Source organism: Phoxinus phoxinus, assembly GCF_949152265.1.
Source record: "Phoxinus phoxinus genome assembly, chromosome: 9".
NCBI classification, from domain to species: Eukaryota; Metazoa; Chordata; class Actinopteri; order Cypriniformes; family Leuciscidae; genus Phoxinus; species Phoxinus phoxinus.
The window spans coordinates 8,243,293-8,263,777 of NC_136884.1; the positions used below are offsets into that span (position 1 = coordinate 8,243,293).

The 20,485-nt window shown below is 38.8% G+C and overlaps 1 protein-coding gene across 1 annotated transcript in view; it reads left to right on the forward strand.

Moving 5' to 3' along the window:
- tmem178bb (transmembrane protein 178Bb) overlaps positions 1–19,203 on the forward strand; it is an 84,597-nt gene extending 65,394 nt beyond the window's left edge. Inside the window, exons 4-5 of the mRNA XM_079622360.1 lie at positions 6,834–6,971; positions 14,645–19,203. Coding sequence (XP_079478486.1) covers positions 6,834–6,971; positions 14,645–14,895 — 389 coding nt within the window. The 3' untranslated portion in view covers positions 14,896–19,203. The remainder of the gene's footprint in view (positions 1–6,833; positions 6,972–14,644) is intronic.
- The last annotated feature ends 1,282 nt before the right edge of the window (positions 19,204–20,485 follow it).

The window sequence follows — 20,485 nt, forward strand, 5'->3', positions numbered from 1 at the left end:
CAGTCGATAGCGTCACGTCAGCGCAGTGCTTGACTGAAGTGCCAGCTGTCAGTCACTCAATTCCCACAGAGGGTCACTAAGTGAGCTCTTATTGACATTGCCATGTCCAGCTGTAACCTCCCTCTGCCTATAGCCTCAGTCCATCCCCTATCACTGACACTATCGCTTTACACGGCCGGATTGGCAGATCCCACAGGACTGACAGCAACTCTGACCACCGGGGAGCAGAAAGACAAAGACAATGAGGATAACTGACAGTGAGCTGAATAACATAGGGGGTATAAATGTACACAGAGAACTAAACTAGACACGGGTGTGACTAATCAGTAACCAAGGTAACAAACAGGGAGGATTCAGTAACTAAGGAGACAGAAGCTTCACTGCCATACACAAAACCTCTCCCATGTCCTCATTGGATAGTTTTTTTCTCTCCTGGCTTTGGGTAGAAAAGTAAAGTGTCCATCGTATGCACACTTCAGAATCTCACTGCAATGTAATTTGGACATACTTATTTTGTCACACACATACATATAGTAGGGAAGTATGCGATTTCAGATGCAGCCAATGAAACTCAATGTGACCCTGGAATTTTATTTTTTTTTAAATTAAAACAAATGAACTAAACAAAACTACTGTGTCGTATGCACTTTTATGAGAAAATTATGAATTGAATTAAAATCTAAATTAACAAATGTGACTCTGGACCACAAAACCAGTCACATGACAAATTAAAATTGAGATTGATACATCATCTGAAAGCTGAATGAATAATCCTTTGTTAGGATTTGACAATATTTGGCCGAGATACAACTATTTGAAAATCTGAGGGTGCAAAAAGCCTTTAAAGTTGTCCATTTATGTTCGTGATTGTGCTGCATTCACTCACAAAAATAAACGTTTTATATATTTACAGAAGGAAATTTACTAAATATCTTCATGGAACATGATCTTTAGGGCCTACTTAATATCCTAATGATTTTTGGCATAAAAGAAAAATCGATAATTTTGACCCATACAATGTATTGTTGGCTATTGCCACAAATATATCCGTGTGACTTGTGACTGGTTTTGTGGTCCAGGGTCACAAATAACAAAAATACTGTGTAAAATTGTATGCTGCCTATAATAAAAATAATACGATAAACGTTTCAAACAGTAATATGCAATATTATCACATGACCTCATTATATTGTATTTTTAATTCAGTTAATCCAGCTTTCTCAAATTAAAGTTATTTAGAATTTTCAATAAAATTTTGTGGGTAAAAAAAAACATCTTGGCAGTCCGATTAATGAATAAATCAAACCTAAAAATCAAGGCTGTGGTTAATTCAGAAAACAGGAAGTGATATGTGAAATCATGCGCATTGTATTGTGGGATACCGTATCCCAGCACAAAATGTGTAAATTGCATATTTTAAAATTGCATACCCCTCACAGTGCACATACTGCAGAAATAGTATAGCATGCTATTCCCAACATAGCACAAGACTTGTAAGTTGTGCAAACTACATGCAGTGTTACATTCACTTTACCTTGTAAACAGTCGCATACAAGTCCTCTTGAGTATACAGCAAACAAGTATGATGTTCTTCCAGCTTCTCCCATCCCGTCCTCTGTAATCTAATTTTAGTTCACAATTGTCATCTCCCCAGTGGCGGTCGACAAGGGGTATAATGAAATTAAGTTATATTACCTTCAGGGGCCATTCCACACAGAGAGGGCAAAAAGAGAAACACAGTAACAAATAAAAATGTAATCCCTTCCCAAAGCCAGGAGAGAAAAATGACCACATGCTGCACTAAAACATGCAGACTCATTTCAATGAAGACCATGACATGCTTTTATAGACTGAATCAGTTTGACATATAAGATCCAGCAAAATTGAACCACTTTTGAGGATAACAGAAGTTTATTTCCAGTAAATACGGGAGGGGAACTACTGTCCAGAAAGATGAAACGGAAAAACAAAGCCACTAAGATTGTGGCTGATGGCAAAACTTGACAGTTGTTATTGTAAAACTGAACATAAAATAGTGTCCTGGTGTCGTTCTGTGCAACTATTGCCAAAATTGTAGTTTTGGCCACTTCTAATGAGCTACTGAAGAAGAAATGAAAATTAAGAAAACTGCCTTGGCATAGCGGTTAGCACAGAGCATTAACCCGTGGTGCTCATGTGACAATCGGAGGTTCACATTATGTCATGTCTCAACCCGTTTCCTTCTCTGTTTGCCCTTTAAATACCCTTTCCTGCCAACTAAAACATGTTGAAGAAATAGAACAAAATTTCTCCAAAACACACTTTCAGATATGACTTCAAGGAGGAATGCTATTAAAATGAGAGTGCGACAGAAACGATTCAGGTTAATAACCAGCAAATCCGTATTTTCACTGTTACTTGGTTCTCTAAATTAATAAACCACTATCCACTCTGTCTCACTATTCACATTCTTTTAACAAATGGCAACTGTGCAAATAAACTAGTGCAAATAAAGCTGATGTGCATTATTCCTTAAGCAATATCTCCGCTATCATTTAATTTGTTCCTTAGCAGTCAAATTTGCATGTGCTCTCTGTCTGCAACACATCTCCTTCCAGACAAAAGCATTCCTCTAACAATGATGCAACTCTCCGAAGCACCCTCTCCAAAAGGTCAGAGATGAAAAGAGGCTTGTGTTTCCCGCTCTGATTCGATTGCCTGTAAACAATGTCGTCGTATGACTTGAGACACGTTTGACATCATCTGGACGGGATGCCGACAACGGCTCTCGGGGTCTGGGTTGGCCAAGACGGCACAGAGATTTAGCCAAGAAAATTTGTGTTCATTTTAATCACATTGATGGTTGGCATGCAAATCAGCTTCTCCTGAGCAGGTGCGACCATTAGTTTCCTGTCAGAAGGGAGCACATGGCCATTTTCTACTCGACCTCATGTTCATAAAGTGGACCTTCATTTACCATCATTCAGTTAGCATATGTTTGTAAGACCCCAGGTGTGTACATACTGGACTACAAGGCTTCGAGAGCTGCGTAAACCCAACTCGATTATGTCACAATTTGTTTCCCAATTCGATTACGGTGTCATCCACCATGAACAGTCCAACATCAATCACATTTCCCATTAGCTTTCGATGGTACGCCCATTATGTGGTTAGATCATGTGGTTAGTCTATATTTACTTCTGTTAGAGAGATTATAAATTTGAAGTCAAGAAAGCCATGATTTATTACAGGATGTTAACAGACAGCACAGGGGTCTGAACTGGATGTCGGAACGGATGTGGAATTATGCATGAGGTCTGTGGATAATTCAGGGAATTGTGTACAAATTTGAACAAGAATCTCTGCTGCTAACAGAACTCAAATTGGGGAAAGAAAGAAACTTCATTTTCAAGGTGCTCCCAAGTGGAATATTTGGGTTAAAAATGAGTTTGGATAATAAATTAAGGCTTGAAAGTCGACATTAAATAATATATGACCAGATTTACTTGCATAAATGCACAATTCATCAATGCACAGTATTACAAAGGAAGATAAATGCAGTTTTAATAATCATTCATCAAAATTGTATAACTCTGAAACAACTTGATTCCTGGATTCATTGTGATATGAAACTTTCCACAATCCTAATTTGCCAATGGATCCAACCTTTTATTGTTTAATATTCGTTATTGAAAATGTTTTATCTCAAAAGTACATCACATTATGTAAATAAATGCTGCAAAAGCCATTTCATGTTGATTATACTGGTATTCAGTTGATTTGGTATGACTTAACGGGGGAAGAAATTGCATAATTTACTGACCCTCATCTTTCCAAACCAAAATGACTTTCTTTCTGTGGAACACAAAAGATGATATTTTGGAAAATGTCTGTTTTTGTGTGGTCTATACAATGAAAGCAATGGGTTCCAATGACTGGATCCCAACTTTAAAATATCTTCCATTGTGTTCCACAATAGAAAAAAAAAAAGTCATACAGGTTTGGAAGGCGAGTAAACGGCCCCTTTATGTATATTCCTAATAGTATTCACAACTAAACAGTGGGTTTAGTTTCGAACCCTGACTATACATTTCATTTTGAGGAAGCATAATCTCATCAGGTCCAGCCCTAAGGGAGCAGTTCGTCATTTTAGGTATTCATGGCATATTCCAGAGTGGAAAAACTGCATTCGAAAGATCTGACATTTCAGGTTGTGAATTCAGAGAAATCAAGCTTCTGTCCATTCTCCCTATGCACTTCCCTCACTTTGATTAAAAAGTATCTAATTTGCAAAGATCCCGTGTACGACATAATTATACACCCTTTCCCTTAGAGATTTTGAAAGCACACATTTGCTTGCAGTACAGCATTTACAGGCTGCTCTCTCATTCAGCCCTGGAACAAAGATCTGACAGAACCTGACACATCTGGAAGCCCAGCAGGTTAAGAAACACAGAGATACAAAAACGACAAGAATATCAAACAAAAGGAGAGGGCCAACTACAGAGACTTCTCCTGGCCTGTCTCCAGTAGAGCTGCCTGTCTAGCATTCTGTGCTCTTCTACTCTCGTTGCCCTCCGTTCTAGTTAACATACATTTTGAACGATGCTGACAGTCTGGTTTAGCATCAGTCTGCAGATTGCATAAGAACCTTTAAGAAACTAGGAAATCCAATAGTTTGCTCTCTGGGGCATAAAATGTTTCTCTCAACATGAGAAATCAAAGCTGTCATTCAGATAGCAAACAGCATTTATAATGTGAATCCAACCAAGAAAGGCTCCTGAATTTATGTAAACCAGTTTCTCTTTTGCATTTCTCCAGAGAGATCAAGTCACTGATGACCGCAAAGCTATTCTGCCTGATATGGATATAACCTCTAGAAATTTACATGACCAAAGTATACCTGAGCACCTATTGTTTAGGAACGCATGTTGTTGCCTACACATTGACTGATGCTCTTCCATTTCTACAATATAAGAGCCTATATTATGATGTAACAAATATTGTGTGGGCTGTTCCCAAGGCGGTGTTTGTAGCCTGACTCAATGTTTAAATAACACTCTTCTGAGCTTTTTTTAAACCACAATGTGTTTGATAGTACATGACTTGGCTACTATATCTTCTCTTTAAACTCATTTTCAGTAAGAAAGGGATTCATTTATGACTTAACCTTGCTTATTTCAACCCAACCGTTTCATTGTTGTGAAGGCTCTGCTCTATTTTATTGTGGCAGTAACTTACAGTAAACCATATCTAAGGGTCATAAATGAGCTTTCCCAAAGGACTGCGAAGTAAAACAGTTTCCAGACACCTTATAAGTGAGAGAAATACAACCGAACATGAAAGTTGAGATGGCACAAGTCTGTAAAACACTTCATGAAGCATTTTACGAGACACGAACGGCACTACTATGGTCATTGTAAAAAAAATAAAAAGAGTCATATTGTGAGATATAAAGTCACACTAAAATATAAACCGCAATTGTGAAAAGTTGCAAATACAAGATTAGTCACATTGTAAAATAGTCGCAATTATGAAAAACAGTCGCAATTGCAAGAAATAGTTGCGTTGTGAGAAATAGTTAAAATCAGAAATAGAACAAATAAAATGACGTTGTGAAATAAAAATAGCTGTTAAGAGAAAAACTTGCTGTTGTAAGAAATAGTCACATTGTGTGAAATAAACTTGAAAATGCGACAAATAGTCAGTTACGAGAAACGAAGATGCAATTGTAGTAGAAATAGATTTTGACAAATAAAAAAAATATTGTTCTGAAAAATAACAAATAGTCACAGCTATAAGCATCAAAGTTGCAATTGTAAGAAAGTCACATTGTGTGAAATGAAGCTGAAAATACAAGTCACAGTTACGCAAAAAATTCCACCTTTAAGAAATAGTGAGAGATAAAGTTAAAAATTGCAACAAATAGGACGCAGTTGCAGAAAAATTAGCTATTGTCAGAAATAAAATCACATTGTGAGTAATAAAGTTGAAAATATGACTAATGGAGTCACACTGTGAGATATAAAGTTGCAGCAAACAAAAGAGTTGCAATTGCAGTCCTAGAAGAAACACTCATGAAATAGGGCACTTTCAGTTTAAGTGATAACAAACAAGCATCTGCTGAATTTCATAGATTTCATTCTGTCATAGAGAAGTGGGAATAATGAATTGCTGTTTAATAAATATCTGACATTTTAGATTTGATATTATAAAGTTAACACCTCATCTCTATTAGAAAGCATTAAAAGCTCTCTTACAGCATGCTCATCTAGAGTTGCGTCTGCCCTGAGGTGAACTCTGTGACCCTTTCACAGTTGGCTGGCATAAGCCACCGTGCCCGGCGTTTTGGGCCTGACACCTCTCCTGTACTGTGAGAATTCAACTGTGAGATTAAAAAAAGAGCAAACCAACACAAATGCTGTGACCTACCCTCTAGCTAACACAGAGTCAACCCTGTCGCACTCAGCGTGCGGCCGCACACTCACACTCACAGTGGGGAAAGTGCAGTGCAAACTATATTTGCAGTCATTAATTGTTTTATTTAATTTAAAGTTCTGCTACAACAAACTACCTGTCAAAAGCGGATGAGTTGAAGCATATTATCAGAGGAAATGCGCCCAAAATACACAGAAACCCCTTTAATAGTGTTTAAAAGCATCTCATGATTCAAGCTGGTTGAAAAAAGAAGTTGTGAATAGATAAGAATATAACATAGTAATATAGAATATAATACAGGGCTCACAGAATCCCTCAAGCACTCATTAAAATGCGCCATTTTGCCATCCGTGTTCACGCCGTACCCTTATCAGCTCTGAGTCATGTGTTTGACTTGCCTTTCTCACCGCCCACAGATCTGCGGAGGATGACTGCAGGGTTTATGGGAATGGCGGTGGCCATCATCCTCTTCGGCTGGATCATTGGGATGCTGGGATGCTGTTGGGACCGTGGCCTCATGCAGTATGTGGCAGGCCTGCTCTTCCTCATGGGCGGTAAGTCAACTTCAAAAACAAACAGACAATATAGGTTCTTTAAAGTATGTTCACGGCTGAGCCAGAATACAATGTTGAGACAATGTCAAAAGTTTTTAAAAAATATTTAGAAATGGTAGCCAGTTGCATATTCTATATGATTATATTTCTAATGTGGGGATCTCTGACAAGAAATGTATTAATTATTAAATGATGCAATGCATCAAGAAATCCGAAATTTGGTCGAGATTCAACAATCGCTCAGATTATTTTGGTGCTATTTATAATAGCTAAATGTATAACAAATATAATATAAATAAATCAAATGTGAATAAAATGCTTTTCACCTTGAACACACTCTTTGTATCTCCTGCTTCTAGGATAAGTTCATTTTTACACCTAAAACAATGAAGAAAAGTTTTTGAATAAGAAATTAGTGTGATACATTTGGTATTATCATCACTATTATTATTACTATGATTATTAACCCTTGTGCATTGTTCAAATTCCCATCCTTTCGTTATGTTCGTGGCTGAAAACAGCCACTACTTTAAACTGCTGTAAAAATTGATCAGATAAATATTTTTTTGCCATTTTTTTTGCATAAATCTATTAATCAACCTCAGTCCTGTTCAAAACTACTAAATGTTTTTAAAAAAATCAAGATTTTAACTCTTTAATTGCCAAATTCATAAATTATGTCACTGATTTGGGAGGGAAAAAAACACAAAATTACTTATTTTCAATATAAAATGTGATTGTGGACTGGATTTTTTTTTACCTTTTATCACAGTCTTGGACATGTCAAAGATTAGAAACAACATTGGTTTTGATGCATTGATAGTTTTTGTGCAGCATCAGATTTTAACTTTTTCTCCCTCATTTACTGTTCGTGGCTGTTTTTGCCCCATTGACTTCCATTATAACCACATTTTTTGATTGCAAAGCCATGACACCATAAAATCATGTATTTTTGATTGTTGGTGGTTTTCCCTGTTGGGAAGAGGTAAAATTTGTAATTTTTACTGTTGATAACCAGGTGGCACCATTAACCCTTTAGATAGGCCTGTGCAAAAAAAAGCTTAGTTTCTGGCTTTTACATGGAGTTATATGGAGTATAATAGCATAATAAAGTGTGTGTGTGTGTGTGTGTGTGTGTGTGTGTGTGTGTGTGTGTGTGTGTGTGTGTGTGTGTGTGTGTGTGTGTGTGTGTGTGTGTGTGTGTGTGTGTGTGTGTGTGTGTGAGAGAACTTGATGCGTCTGAGAAAATCAAAATATGCACCTCAGCTCTCAGAACTACATGGAGTAAACAAAAACAAAGTAAGTGTATTTATGCATCTGCCTTTTGATGGTGAGAAATGCAGACTAAACAAAAACTAAGCAAGTGGATTTGAACACTTGCATGCAAGCCTGCTGGTCATTTGATGGTGAGAAGAGCAGCAAGCAACATGAGAAAGGGCTTGACTTGTAGTGAAGTTCTAGAGATGATCATGCAGCCTGACCCCAGCGAGCTGCAGGATGTATTGTAAATAATAATAATAATAATTCATTACATTTATATAGCGCTTTTCTCAACACTCAAAGCTCTTTACATAGAAGGGGGGAATCTCCTCAACCACCACCAATGTGCAGCATCCACCTGGATGATGCGACGGCAGCCATATTGCGCCAGAACGCCCACCACACACCAGCTTACTGGTGGAGAGGAGACAGTGATGAAGCCAATCAGTGTATAGTAGGATGATTAGGAGGCCATGATGGACAGAGGCCACTGGGCAAATTTGGCCAGGATGCCGGGGTTACACCCCTACTCTTTCGAAAGACATCCTGGGATTTTTAATGACCACAGAGAGTCAGGACCTCGGTTTAACGTCTCATCCGAAGGACGGGATTGTCTTCTCCCTCTGACACCACAGACTCAGGAGAGGCAGACCATTATTTGGATGTGGCACCCTCATCATCCTCTCTAGCTTCCACTGAAGGCGAGGAGGATTCGGAAGATCCTGGGTCTGGGTGGATTGTGAGAAACGGCGAAGTGTGGTTTTCCACCAACGCGGAGACAACTCCCTTTCTTCAGCCTGCCAGACTTCATGGCCGACGCGCTATTCCATCGCAAGGGTCCAGAACATTGATTCTGTGTTCAATCTGTTTTTTACGGGCGCCGCACAATGAGAAACTGGACCGGGGTGGACTCCACAGATCTCCGTGCCTACATGGGGCTACTGATTTTGGCCGGCGTCTACAGGTCCAGAGGGGAGTCCACACGTTGCCTGTGGGATGATCACAGTGGTCGTGCGATTTTTAGAGCCACCATGTCCCTCTCAAGATTCAAGAAATCACCAGAGCTCTGCGTTTTGGAGGTTGGTCATGCTGACAATGAGGTCAATCATCTCGTCGGCCCTGGAGTCACGCCTCTGGCAGGCTGAAGAAAGGGAGTTGTCTCCGCGTTGGTGGAAAACCACACTTCGCTGTTTCTCCCAATCCACCCAGACCCAGGATCTTCCGAATCCCCCTCGCCTTCAGTGGAAGCTAGAGAGGATGATGAGGGTGCCACATCCAAATCAGGATCTGCCTCTCCTGAGTCTGTGGTGTCAGAGGGAGAAGACAATACATCCTGCAGCTCGCTGGGGTCAGGCTGCATGATCATCTCTAGAACTTCACTGCAAGTCAAGCCCTTTCTCATGTTGCCTGCTCTTCTCACCATCAAATGACCAGCAGGCTTGCATGCAAGTGTTCAAATCCACTTGCTTAGTTTTTGTTTAGTCTGCATTTCTCACCATCAAAAGGCAGATGCATAAATACACTTACTTTGTTTTTGTTTACTCCATGTAGTTCTGAGAGCTGAGGTGCATATTTTGATTTTTTCAGACGCATCAAGGTGAGTTCTCACTCACTCACTCACTCACTCACTCACTCACTCACTCACTCACTCACTCACTCACTCACTCACTCACTCACTCACTCACTCACTCACTCACTCACTCACTCACTCACTCACTCACTCACTCACTCACTCACTCACTCACTCACTCACTCACTCACTCACTCACTCACTCACTCACTCACTCACTCACTCACTCACTCACTCACTCACTCACTCACTCACTCACTCACTCACTCACTCACTCACTCACTCACTCACTCACACACTCACACACTCACACACACACACACACACACACACACACACACACACACACACACACACACACACACACACACACACACACACACACACACACACACACACACACACACACACACACACACACACACACACACACACACACACACACACACACACACACACACTTTATTATGCTATTATACTCCATATAACTCCATGTAAAAGCCAGAAACTAAGCTTTTTTTTTGCACAGGCCTATCTAAATGGTGCCACCTGGTTATCAACAGTAAAAATTTAAATTTTTCCCTTTTCCCAACAGGGAAAACCACCAACAATCAAAAATGCATGATTTTATGGTGTCATGGCTTTGCAATCAAAAAATGTGGTTATAATGGAAGTCAATGGGGCAAAAACAGCCACGAACAGTAAATGAGGGAGAAAAAGTTAAAATCTGATGCTGCACAAAAACTATCAATGCATCAAAACCAATGTTGTTTCTAATCTTTGACATGTCCAAGACTGTGATAAAAGGTAAAAAAAAATCCAGTCCACAATCACATTTTATATTGAAAATAAGTAATTTTGTGTTTTTTCCCCTCCCAAATCAGTTACATAATTTATGAATTTGGCAATTAAAGAGTTAAAATCTTGATTTTTTTTAAAACATTTAGTAGTTTTGAACAGGACTGAGGTTGATTAATAGATTTATGCAAAAAAAATGGCAAAAAAATATTTATCTGATCAATTTTTACAGCAGTTTAAAGTAGTGGCTGTTTTCAGCCACGAACATAACGAAAGGGTAGTGAATTTGCCCAGAGTGTACTGTTGAGTTTTTGAAAATTTTCAAAGCATTTTCCTAAAATATGTGTAAAAATAAGCTTTGTCACCAAAAATCATTCCATTTGCTGAAACACGGAAAAAGTTATGGCCAAAATAAGACTCAAAAATACCCCATAGTGGCTGAAAACAGCCACAACAGCACATAAGGGTTAAAAAATAATGTATTAATTGACTTGCATTGAATTTTGATTAAGAATGTATGCTATGGATTTTTACACTGCTAGTTTCCCAATCCTGTTCCTGCAGGCACACATTTTGGATGTTTCACTTATATGACCCATTTATTTTAGATCTTGAAAGTCTCTACTAATGAGCTGATGAGTTAAATCAGATGTGTTTGATTTGGAAGAGTTTGAAAAAAAAAAAAGTGTACTGTTGATGTGCCTCCAGGAACATGGTTGGGAAACACTGCACTAATGGGAAAACCTCTCTCAAATGTTGTTTCCATCCAAGTTATTCTGACTGGAAACTGAGTCACATAAAATCTAATAAATAAAATAACATACATACAGAGTAAAACACATTTTACTAAGAAGCAGATTATTTTGAATATGTTGTTATATATATATATATATATATATATACACATACACACACTCTGACTATGACCACAGGTGAAGCGGATATCATTGATCATCTCCAAGGCCACATATTAAGGTCTAGATAGATTAGATTGGGTCTAGGTCTAGATTGGTAAGCAGCCAATCAGTTATCTCAATCAGTGTTGTATGCAGGAGAAATAGGAAGGAATAAAGATCTGAGCAAAGTGCTGTACAAGCAATAATTAAAATAAAACAATAACCTGGGTTATGGCAAGTTGACTGGGTCAGAGTATCTCTGAAAGGGCTTGTGGGTTACTCCTGGTCAACAGTGGTGAGAATTTACCATCAGTGGTCCAAGGAGGGACAAACCACAGACCGACAACGGGGTGTTAGGAGCCAAAGCTCATCGATGCACGAGGGCAGTGAAGACTATCCCGTCTGGCCCGAGTCACACAGTGCATCGCAACTCTGCTGCGTACTGTGCAGCCGCTGACCAATCAGAGTGCCTATGATGACCCCTGTCCACCTTCAGACCTTGGAGCAGTGGAAGAAAGTCGCCTGATCCGTAGGGTCCCTTCGTGACCATGGCGTTCCCTGGTGGAAGTGGCCTCTTTGAGCAGAATAATGCACCCTGCACATATTGTTCAGTAGGAGTTCAAGGTGTTGCCCTGGCCTCCAAATTCCCTGGATCCCAATCCAATTGAGCATCTGTGGGATGTGCTGGACAAACAAGTTTGATCCACGGTGGCTCTACCTCGTAACCTTCAGGACTTGAAGGACCTTAATGTCTTGGTGACAGATAGCACAAAACACCGTCCTAACATCCACTGTCAGCCATATAGCTCAATAATGACATTATTTTCTATTTAGAGCTGCTCTACAGCTACATTTGAAATCTCTTGTTTGATGAAGCTTGCATCACTGACTTATTTTCCTGTTTGTAACTGTGCAGCTGCTTTGAAACAATCTGTAATGTGCAGTATAAAGCGTTATATAGCCTAAATAAAGGTGACTTAACACGATATACTGCATAGTGCAGTAGTCAATAATTCCTACCCAAGACTGCATTAATTAATGACTGACAGCCAGGAAGCCAGCATTAAAGCGATTATGTAATATCAATTATCTCCTGATCTCTTATCTCACTTTACGGCGAGCAATATTGAGTCTCCGGTCTTTTGAACGCACCCACACGCTCATCACCTCACTTCACAGATGCTCACACCAGTCAACACAGCCTGTGGCCTGGTTACTGTGCGTTCTGATATTCTGTTATTCACAGGAAGCGGCTGACTTGTTTTGCGTCACTCTCTCCGCTCCCATAAGAGTGGCGGAGCACCATAGAGAGCAAAGCGGAGACGCAATTAAGATGTGCGCTGGATTAATGTGCTGCCCTGTGTCTGAATAATGAGATGGCAATTAAAAACCCAATTAAGATGCTAAATTATAAAGGCAGAAGGAGCACTGAGGGTCAGATTATGGCAGGATGAATCACCTCTGAATGTTTGCTCAGTCACATGGTGCAGGAACATGAGTTTGTCAGAGCTCTTTATCGACTGGCATTTTATGACAGCATTATCTATACTTGTGTATACTTGTACATGCTCGACATGTGGATAGAGCTTGTAAGGCTTGTGGAGAAAAAAAAAGTCATGCTAAGTTTGCAGGATGATTAAATGTCACTGCAATATTATGTAATAACATATTACGCAACACTAGTTTTGTTCCAAAACCTACTGAGTAAATATTAAGTATTACTGGCAATCTATGCAACATTTTAAGGTGCATTTCCAAAGAAATTAAGATTACAAACAGTAGGCAGCATAAAGATTATGACGCGACTGGAGCTAAAATAAAATTTAAATAATGCTCCAATTGGAATCAATGATTTGCCTAATTCAATTACAAATACAGTATAAGATTGTTTTAAAGAAGTGTCTTATGCTCACCAAAGCTATATTTATTTGATCAAAAATACAGTTAAAACAGTAATATTTTGAAATATGACAGTTTAAAATATTTTTACATGATCCTTCAGAAATCATTCTAATATTCTGATTTGGTGCTCAAGAAACATTTCTTATTTTATTATCAATGTTGAAAACAGTTGTGCTGCTTAATATTTTTGTTGAAATTAAAAAACAATGTTTTTACATAATGCTTTATAATGTATGCTTTTGTAGCAGTATAAATGTCTTTACTGTAACTTTTGATCAATTTAATGCATCCTTGCTGAATTAAAGTAGTAATTTCTTTTTTTTAAAACACAAAAACGTTTGAAACTATTTGTATTTGTGATGTTTTTGTTCTCCAGTCTTCTAAATTTCATTCATATTTACTTCTATTCATATTTTCATTCATATTTAATTCTAAAATATAGCTCTTAAATTATGCCTAAAATTACATATAATACATGATATAGAATTATGCAGTTGAACAATGTTTGATTACAAGTCCGTCTAGCATTGTTTTGGAATGAAATGATATGAGAAGGTACTCTGTGGTTTTTAGAGGACTTCAGTCCTGGTTTTAGAGGACTTCAGTCCTGGTTTTAGAGGACTTCAGTCCTGGTTTTAGAGGACTTCAGTCCTGGTTTTAGAGGACTTCAGTCCTGGTTTTAGAGGACTTCAGTCCTGGTTTTAGAGGTCACTCAGAGGTCTTAAAAGAAGGTCTGTTTTAAGCCTCTGTCTTGGGGATCAACAACAACCTTTTGACTCAAGATGTGCCATCTCTGCACCTATCTGTCTTGTTAAACTTGACATCTTAAGTGTTTGTTCTCTAGTTGGGACCATCACTTACAAGCTTGCACGGTCTTAAAATACTTAGCTGGAGAGTTTCTAGACTGAATGATGCCAAAACAACAGGATCTTCTGATGTATGGTCCTGAGTGTTTTGACTCTGTGGAACTCTCAGTTCCTACAAGTGAGTCAAAACGCATTAATAAAGTTCCATACAAATTTACCAATATCTGTGCATTTTATTTGATGAAAACCTCTACAGAAAGATTTGCAAATTTGCAAGATTTGCAAACTAGAATTCAAAATTCTCTCAAAATCAGCATGGGAGATGTATTAAACTCAAGCTGGGATGTTGTCTTAGAAAGTGCACAGCAACTCAGTTTTTGGAGCAAAGCTATTTGGAGAAATAATCTGATGATTGTCTTTCTCGTTTTTTTTTTTTTTCAGGCACATTTTGCATCATTTCCTTGTGTACCTGTGTAGCAGGCATCAACTTCGAGCTGTCCCGTTACCCTCGTTACATATACGGCCTGCCAGACGACATCAGTCACGGATACGGTTGGTCAATGTTCTGCGCCTGGGGCGGTTTGGGCCTGTCCCTCATCGCTGGCTTCTTCTGCACACTGGCGCCCTCCATACAGCCGATCCCTCGCTCCACGTGCCCCAAATCTCGCCAAGAAAACGGCACCGTGTGTTAAGAGACGGCCTCTGAAAACCCCCTAGCCCTACGTGTGCAGCTGGACAATTGGGGGACAAAAAAACGCATCAAAAAAGACCATAACTGAAGATTAAAATCATAAATTCATTTAGAATCATTTCTAATCTCACCAAACAGGCCACAAATGCCATTTTTTAACCATGTGTGTGAATTTACAACTGAGTGTCCTGATCGTTTAAAAGAAATTAAAAATACCACGAATAATTGTAAAGATAATATATCGGTGGGCCTTTCCGTCATCAAGATTCTGCACAGAAAAAGTTTGTTCTGTCGACGTTGTGACTTTAGTGAGCACAAGAAAACGGTGACGGATGAAGTAAAAAACAAAAAAGACAATATTGCTCATTCCGACACGGACGGATGGATATTGACATGTAGACTGATGCCTGAAAACTGCCAAACCTGGAGACTATGGTATTTGTGTCTGGACGGCATATGCGCAAGTATGGAGGTCCAGTGCCAATGTTTCAAGCCCAGGACCATGAGGCTCTTTCACTCGAGAGGACAATGAATTTGATGCGATTTGGATCAGTTTGATGCGATTTGTCTCGGGCCCTGGAGACTATCACAATGCCTCTTGGGATGTGGCTGAAGGATCTGCTCGTGTATAAACAAGCATCTCTGGACGTTTTCAGGAATTGGAGATGCCTGCTCGTGACGTTATATTGCTCCTGCTGTACAGCAAATTGTAAAGAGAAAAATAATACCTATAATACTCCAGAAAAGAAAAAAAAATCTGAATGGGAGGGACATTGGAGCATTTTCCATGTTTCATTTCTTATTCATATCCAAAAGGTATCAGCGGACACTTCTAACATGCTTTCAATTTTATTATGTGCTTCTTTCTCAGTTTTTAGTTTTTTTTTTTTGTAATTACAGTCATCATCAGTGTGAATGAGTATGTAGGAAGCGTGTGCAAATTATGTATTATTGATATGTGTGGGTGAGAGTGTTTTGTAGTCTCCATACAACCACCCAATCCCAACCCAACCCACAAACAGAAAAAAAAATAATAACGCATTAAAATCAAAAACCTGCCTTGGGGGAAATCAGGTAGGCTCTTTTGTTGAACCAAGAATTACTGGAGAGGAAAGATGCTGAACACTTAGTCCCTGTAGACAGGACTGACGTAGTACACCCAGACAGAAACACAACTCAACATCACACTGTTACTGCCTTAAGCTTGTCTGCAAGGAGGAATTTATGCCATTTGATGAGAACACATGCTGACTTCTCTTCTGAAAGCATCTACGCGCTGACAAAAGAAATCCTCATTTGAATCCAACTTCCTGCTCTGTTTCACCGTGCGTCTCTTTACTCAAAGGGGACTCCCAAAACGGGATGGGGTATGTAAGTGCCTCCTGATTACATGAGACAGCAGCGGTGCACAAAAGAGGTACATCTGAAGAATCGTGACCTCCAAATGGAGGATGAGCGGCAAGCACAAGCTTAATACAATCTCTAAGCCAATATGCGATTGGTTCCCTCAAGTTTTTTTTTGCATTATTTCTCTTCTCATGCCATCAGAAACATTTTAATATCCATATAATATGCAACAAACACATGAACAACCACTTGAGGAGCGTGTTATGATGGGACATACGCGTCGAGGGTCATTGGCGAATCGGCACACTCATTCAAACATGCCAAAAACCCACGCTAGGACATTTAGCTTTGCCGCAAGACCATGTTTACACATTTCTAGAAGGGAGATTTGCCAAAACCATCTGCCAGGTCTTGTTCATAGACTTTCTCAGCTCCTTACGTTAGCATGATGGTCATCGGCTCAACCAGCAGTTACACCTGGTGTCCGTTTAAACCTTGGTTTTGTCAGTGTTTAGGAGTTCACCATTATATTTAGAAAGCCTGTTTAAACCGTGGATAAAAAAAGAAGATAATTTTTACTTTTTTGACTGTCAGAATTGTGAGTGGACTTTTTTTCCTCAGAATTGCGAGTTTATCATACAACTATGATTTTTTTTCAGAAAATTGTGCGATATAAACTCACAATTGCGAGTTATAAAGTCCAAATGGCAAGATAAACTCTTATTGTGAGAAAAAAAGTCAAAATTGTTAGCTTTATTTTATATTCTGTTGTGGAAACAAGCTTCCATGCGATATAGATGGCTTCCAATCCAATTAACATGTATTTGATGGGGTCTTTAAATATGAAAGAATCCATTCTTAGTACCGCAGTAACATGACAGAATTAACCAATCATGGAAACAAAAAAAAGTTGAAATTGGTCAAAACTTGTGTAAAAAACTATTTAAAATGTATAATTTTTCTCTTCTGGCATAACAGACCAATGCAAATTGATGATTTTCATTTCACTCACATGTATATTCATGGTTCTGAAGCTGGTGTGTCCAATCCTGCAGCGTTTAGCTCTAAACTGCTCCAAAAACCTGCCAAGTTGCTAGTAATCCTGAACACCTTGATTAACAGCTTCAGGTGTGTTTAATTAGGATTGGAGCTAAACGAGAATGTTGCTTCCCTTTACACAACAACGATATGCTTAAAACAGAGAAGTTTTTCCTTTGAGTTTTCCGCCTTTAGACGACACCATTGTCAAAATGGTCCCCATTCACACGGATCCACGAAAACGACTAAAAACCCTGTATTCTGCTGCCAGGCCATTAGATGGCGATGAAACGCTATAGACTGAACACATAATACGCATGTGCATGATGTCATCATCTTCAGAGATTCGCGTTTTTGTTGTTTACACAGACCGTTTCCAAAAACGTACACTTTAAAATCCCTTTTTCAAAACTTTACGTTTTCAGGCAGCCAAAACGCAAACGAACGGCCAAAACGCATACAAAGTTTTACATTTTTAGATGAAAACGGTGTCGTGTAAACACCGTTCCTTTAACAACCATCAATTGGTTGCATAAGAATCGGCAAGTCGTCATCCATTTTGAAAGTGTTTTCATTACATCGTCCGTGATTGCCAAGTGAGTTTTTTGCAGAGCTGTGGCAAACTAAAGGCTGTAAGCCATTTCAGATTAAAAACATCCCAACAACTTCCAAACTGCGCTTGTCAAACCATTTAATGGGGCCTTTCAACACAAACGCGACTGAAATTTCTCCTCCTCGAAATATGAGTTCAGCAGTCTTCATTGAGAGCGCTCACAGGTTTCTGACATCTGTATGGGTGCTCTGGGTGATTTGTGTGGCAGTATTCAAGTAAAAAGACATTGTTGCATGCTGACAATGCAATTGGCCATGAAATTACATAACTCCAGAAGACTTCTCCACACTTTCCAGAAGCAGAGCCCAAAGACAAATCGACGAAACGAACTCCACAGTGCTTGATTACAATATGCATGCAACAGAAAACATGCATAAATACACAATAACAATCTGTTTTCAGAGGCATCTCGCAATAAGCCCATCTGGCCTTATATAAGATAGTGTTCCTTGACACACTTAGGAGGAAAATATTTATTTCAGTCCACGGATTACGCTCCTAGGCGAAGACATAAATGGGGTCAGCTGGTTGTACGCAACATTTCTTTCAAATAAACCGAAACGGCATCCTTGCACGGTCTTACTTGAGAAAGACGGTAATATTAAAAAACATTTTTCCTTCTTCAACAAAGCAGAGGGGCGTTCAATCACAGAGTATAAAGACACCAAAGAGCACCGAAGGGCAGATGCTCGCATCAGATGCCAAGAATAAAGACTTTGAATTACTGCTTAATTGGCAGAAAGCAGGAAGGGAACTGCATTGCATAAGCTTCGTATGGATCATTGTGATGCTTAGTGAAATATTTCAGGCAGTCTTATGAAAACTCAGGCGATGAATAAAAACTAACAGTCGCTTAATGGGCATTTTAAGGACTCTCCTCAATGAAAGATCATAAAGCGTTGGGCATGTAGGTGATGAACGGGCTTAGGATCACAGATTCCCTTATTCATGAACACACTCCACACATTATATTCACACAAATGTGTTTACATCACAGCCAACAGCTGTCAGACCTTTTTTTTTTTTTTTTGAGTGGGGTGGGATGGGAAACAGGAGTGGGAATATTTTTGTCTTCAAAATGTAAAAATATAAATGAAAAAAGTAGCAGAATCGGTCAAACTGCAACTTTTTTTAATGGGACACTGAAGACTAAAGGTTCTTTTTCATCAGTAATGTGTCTGTTGAGTACCTGAAAAAAAAATACAACTGTATAAAAATGTTTAAGAAAAAAAAAAAGAGAAAATAAATCCTGGAAAATGTTAAAATGTGGAATGTAATATCATTACAAAATAAAATCTCATTGTTGTGTTCATCTGTATTGTATTTACCTGTGTATTGCACTGACCTTTATATTTCCAGGCAATTAAAAAGTTATATTGCAACAATAAATACAATTTAAAAAGGGTAACACTTTACAATAATGCTCAATTAGTTAACATTAGCAATCATGAACTTTTTTACAGCATTTAAAAATGGTGATTGGTAAATACACTTTTTCACAGTCAATTCGTTTTTGTTCATAATACATTAGATTAATTTCTACAATTTGAAATGCTAAACATGTTAACATTAATCTAGATTAATAATTGCTATCAAAGAATTGTTTATTTTTAGTTAACGCATCAACTAATGTTAACAAATGTTCAATTTTGCAAAGTGTTACCAAAAGAGAGGAAAAAAAGGAATGCTAGCGAGACAAAGATCAATGAAGTTCACTTGGTGACATTTAAGGCAAGTAAAACCACCGTGGCAACAAATATGATGAGGTTATTATCTGATCCAACTGTGCAAACCGTTGAAATGGATCCAGAGAGAGTCGAGAGAGGAAAGTACAAGGATGAAAAATATGGGGGCAAACTCATCAAATGTGATAACAGAGAGCCGAGGAGGCGGCAGAAACTAACTAGCCTTCATACTAGCATTGTTGGCTAAGAACGTACAAAACAAAAACAACTTACAGGCTCATTTAAAGAGATGAAAAGCTTTTGTTTGAGGATTGATGAATACTTCATGAATGCATTAAGAGCGAGAGCACTGCTATGAATAAGCACCTCTGATTAGGACGGGCCCGTGTGTTCTCCACCAGGCCTCTTGAGACGACGAGTATCGACGTGGAGCGACAGAAACACAAGCATTTGAACTAGAGCATTTAGATCACTGCTCGGAACAACGCTTCTCAACTGCTGGAGAGAGACCCAAAAGGCCTAATCTGAAGGCGGAAAAACAATGCAAAAATGCAACTAACCTAACACAGATAAAAATGTGAAAACACTTCCGAGATGTTTTAAGTGTTGACGTCGAAGTCCAGTGGAACTCTAGTCAGGGACACGACGACACGGACTGGTTGTGAACAAACCACACGATTATAATTATATTAATTAGAGGTTCACTTGCAACAAAGATGGCGTAAATTATTGGGTGCCAAAAGATTGGAATTTTTTATTATGAAACTCAGTGTTTGGTTTCTAAATGTTGATAGTTTCAGTGTTGCCATTTGTACACTAAAACGTTACCATTTCGGATGACAAAAGGGACCCAATGATCCCTTTTGAGGGATGGGTTCCACAAGTATGAGTTCTGAAAAGGAATCAGA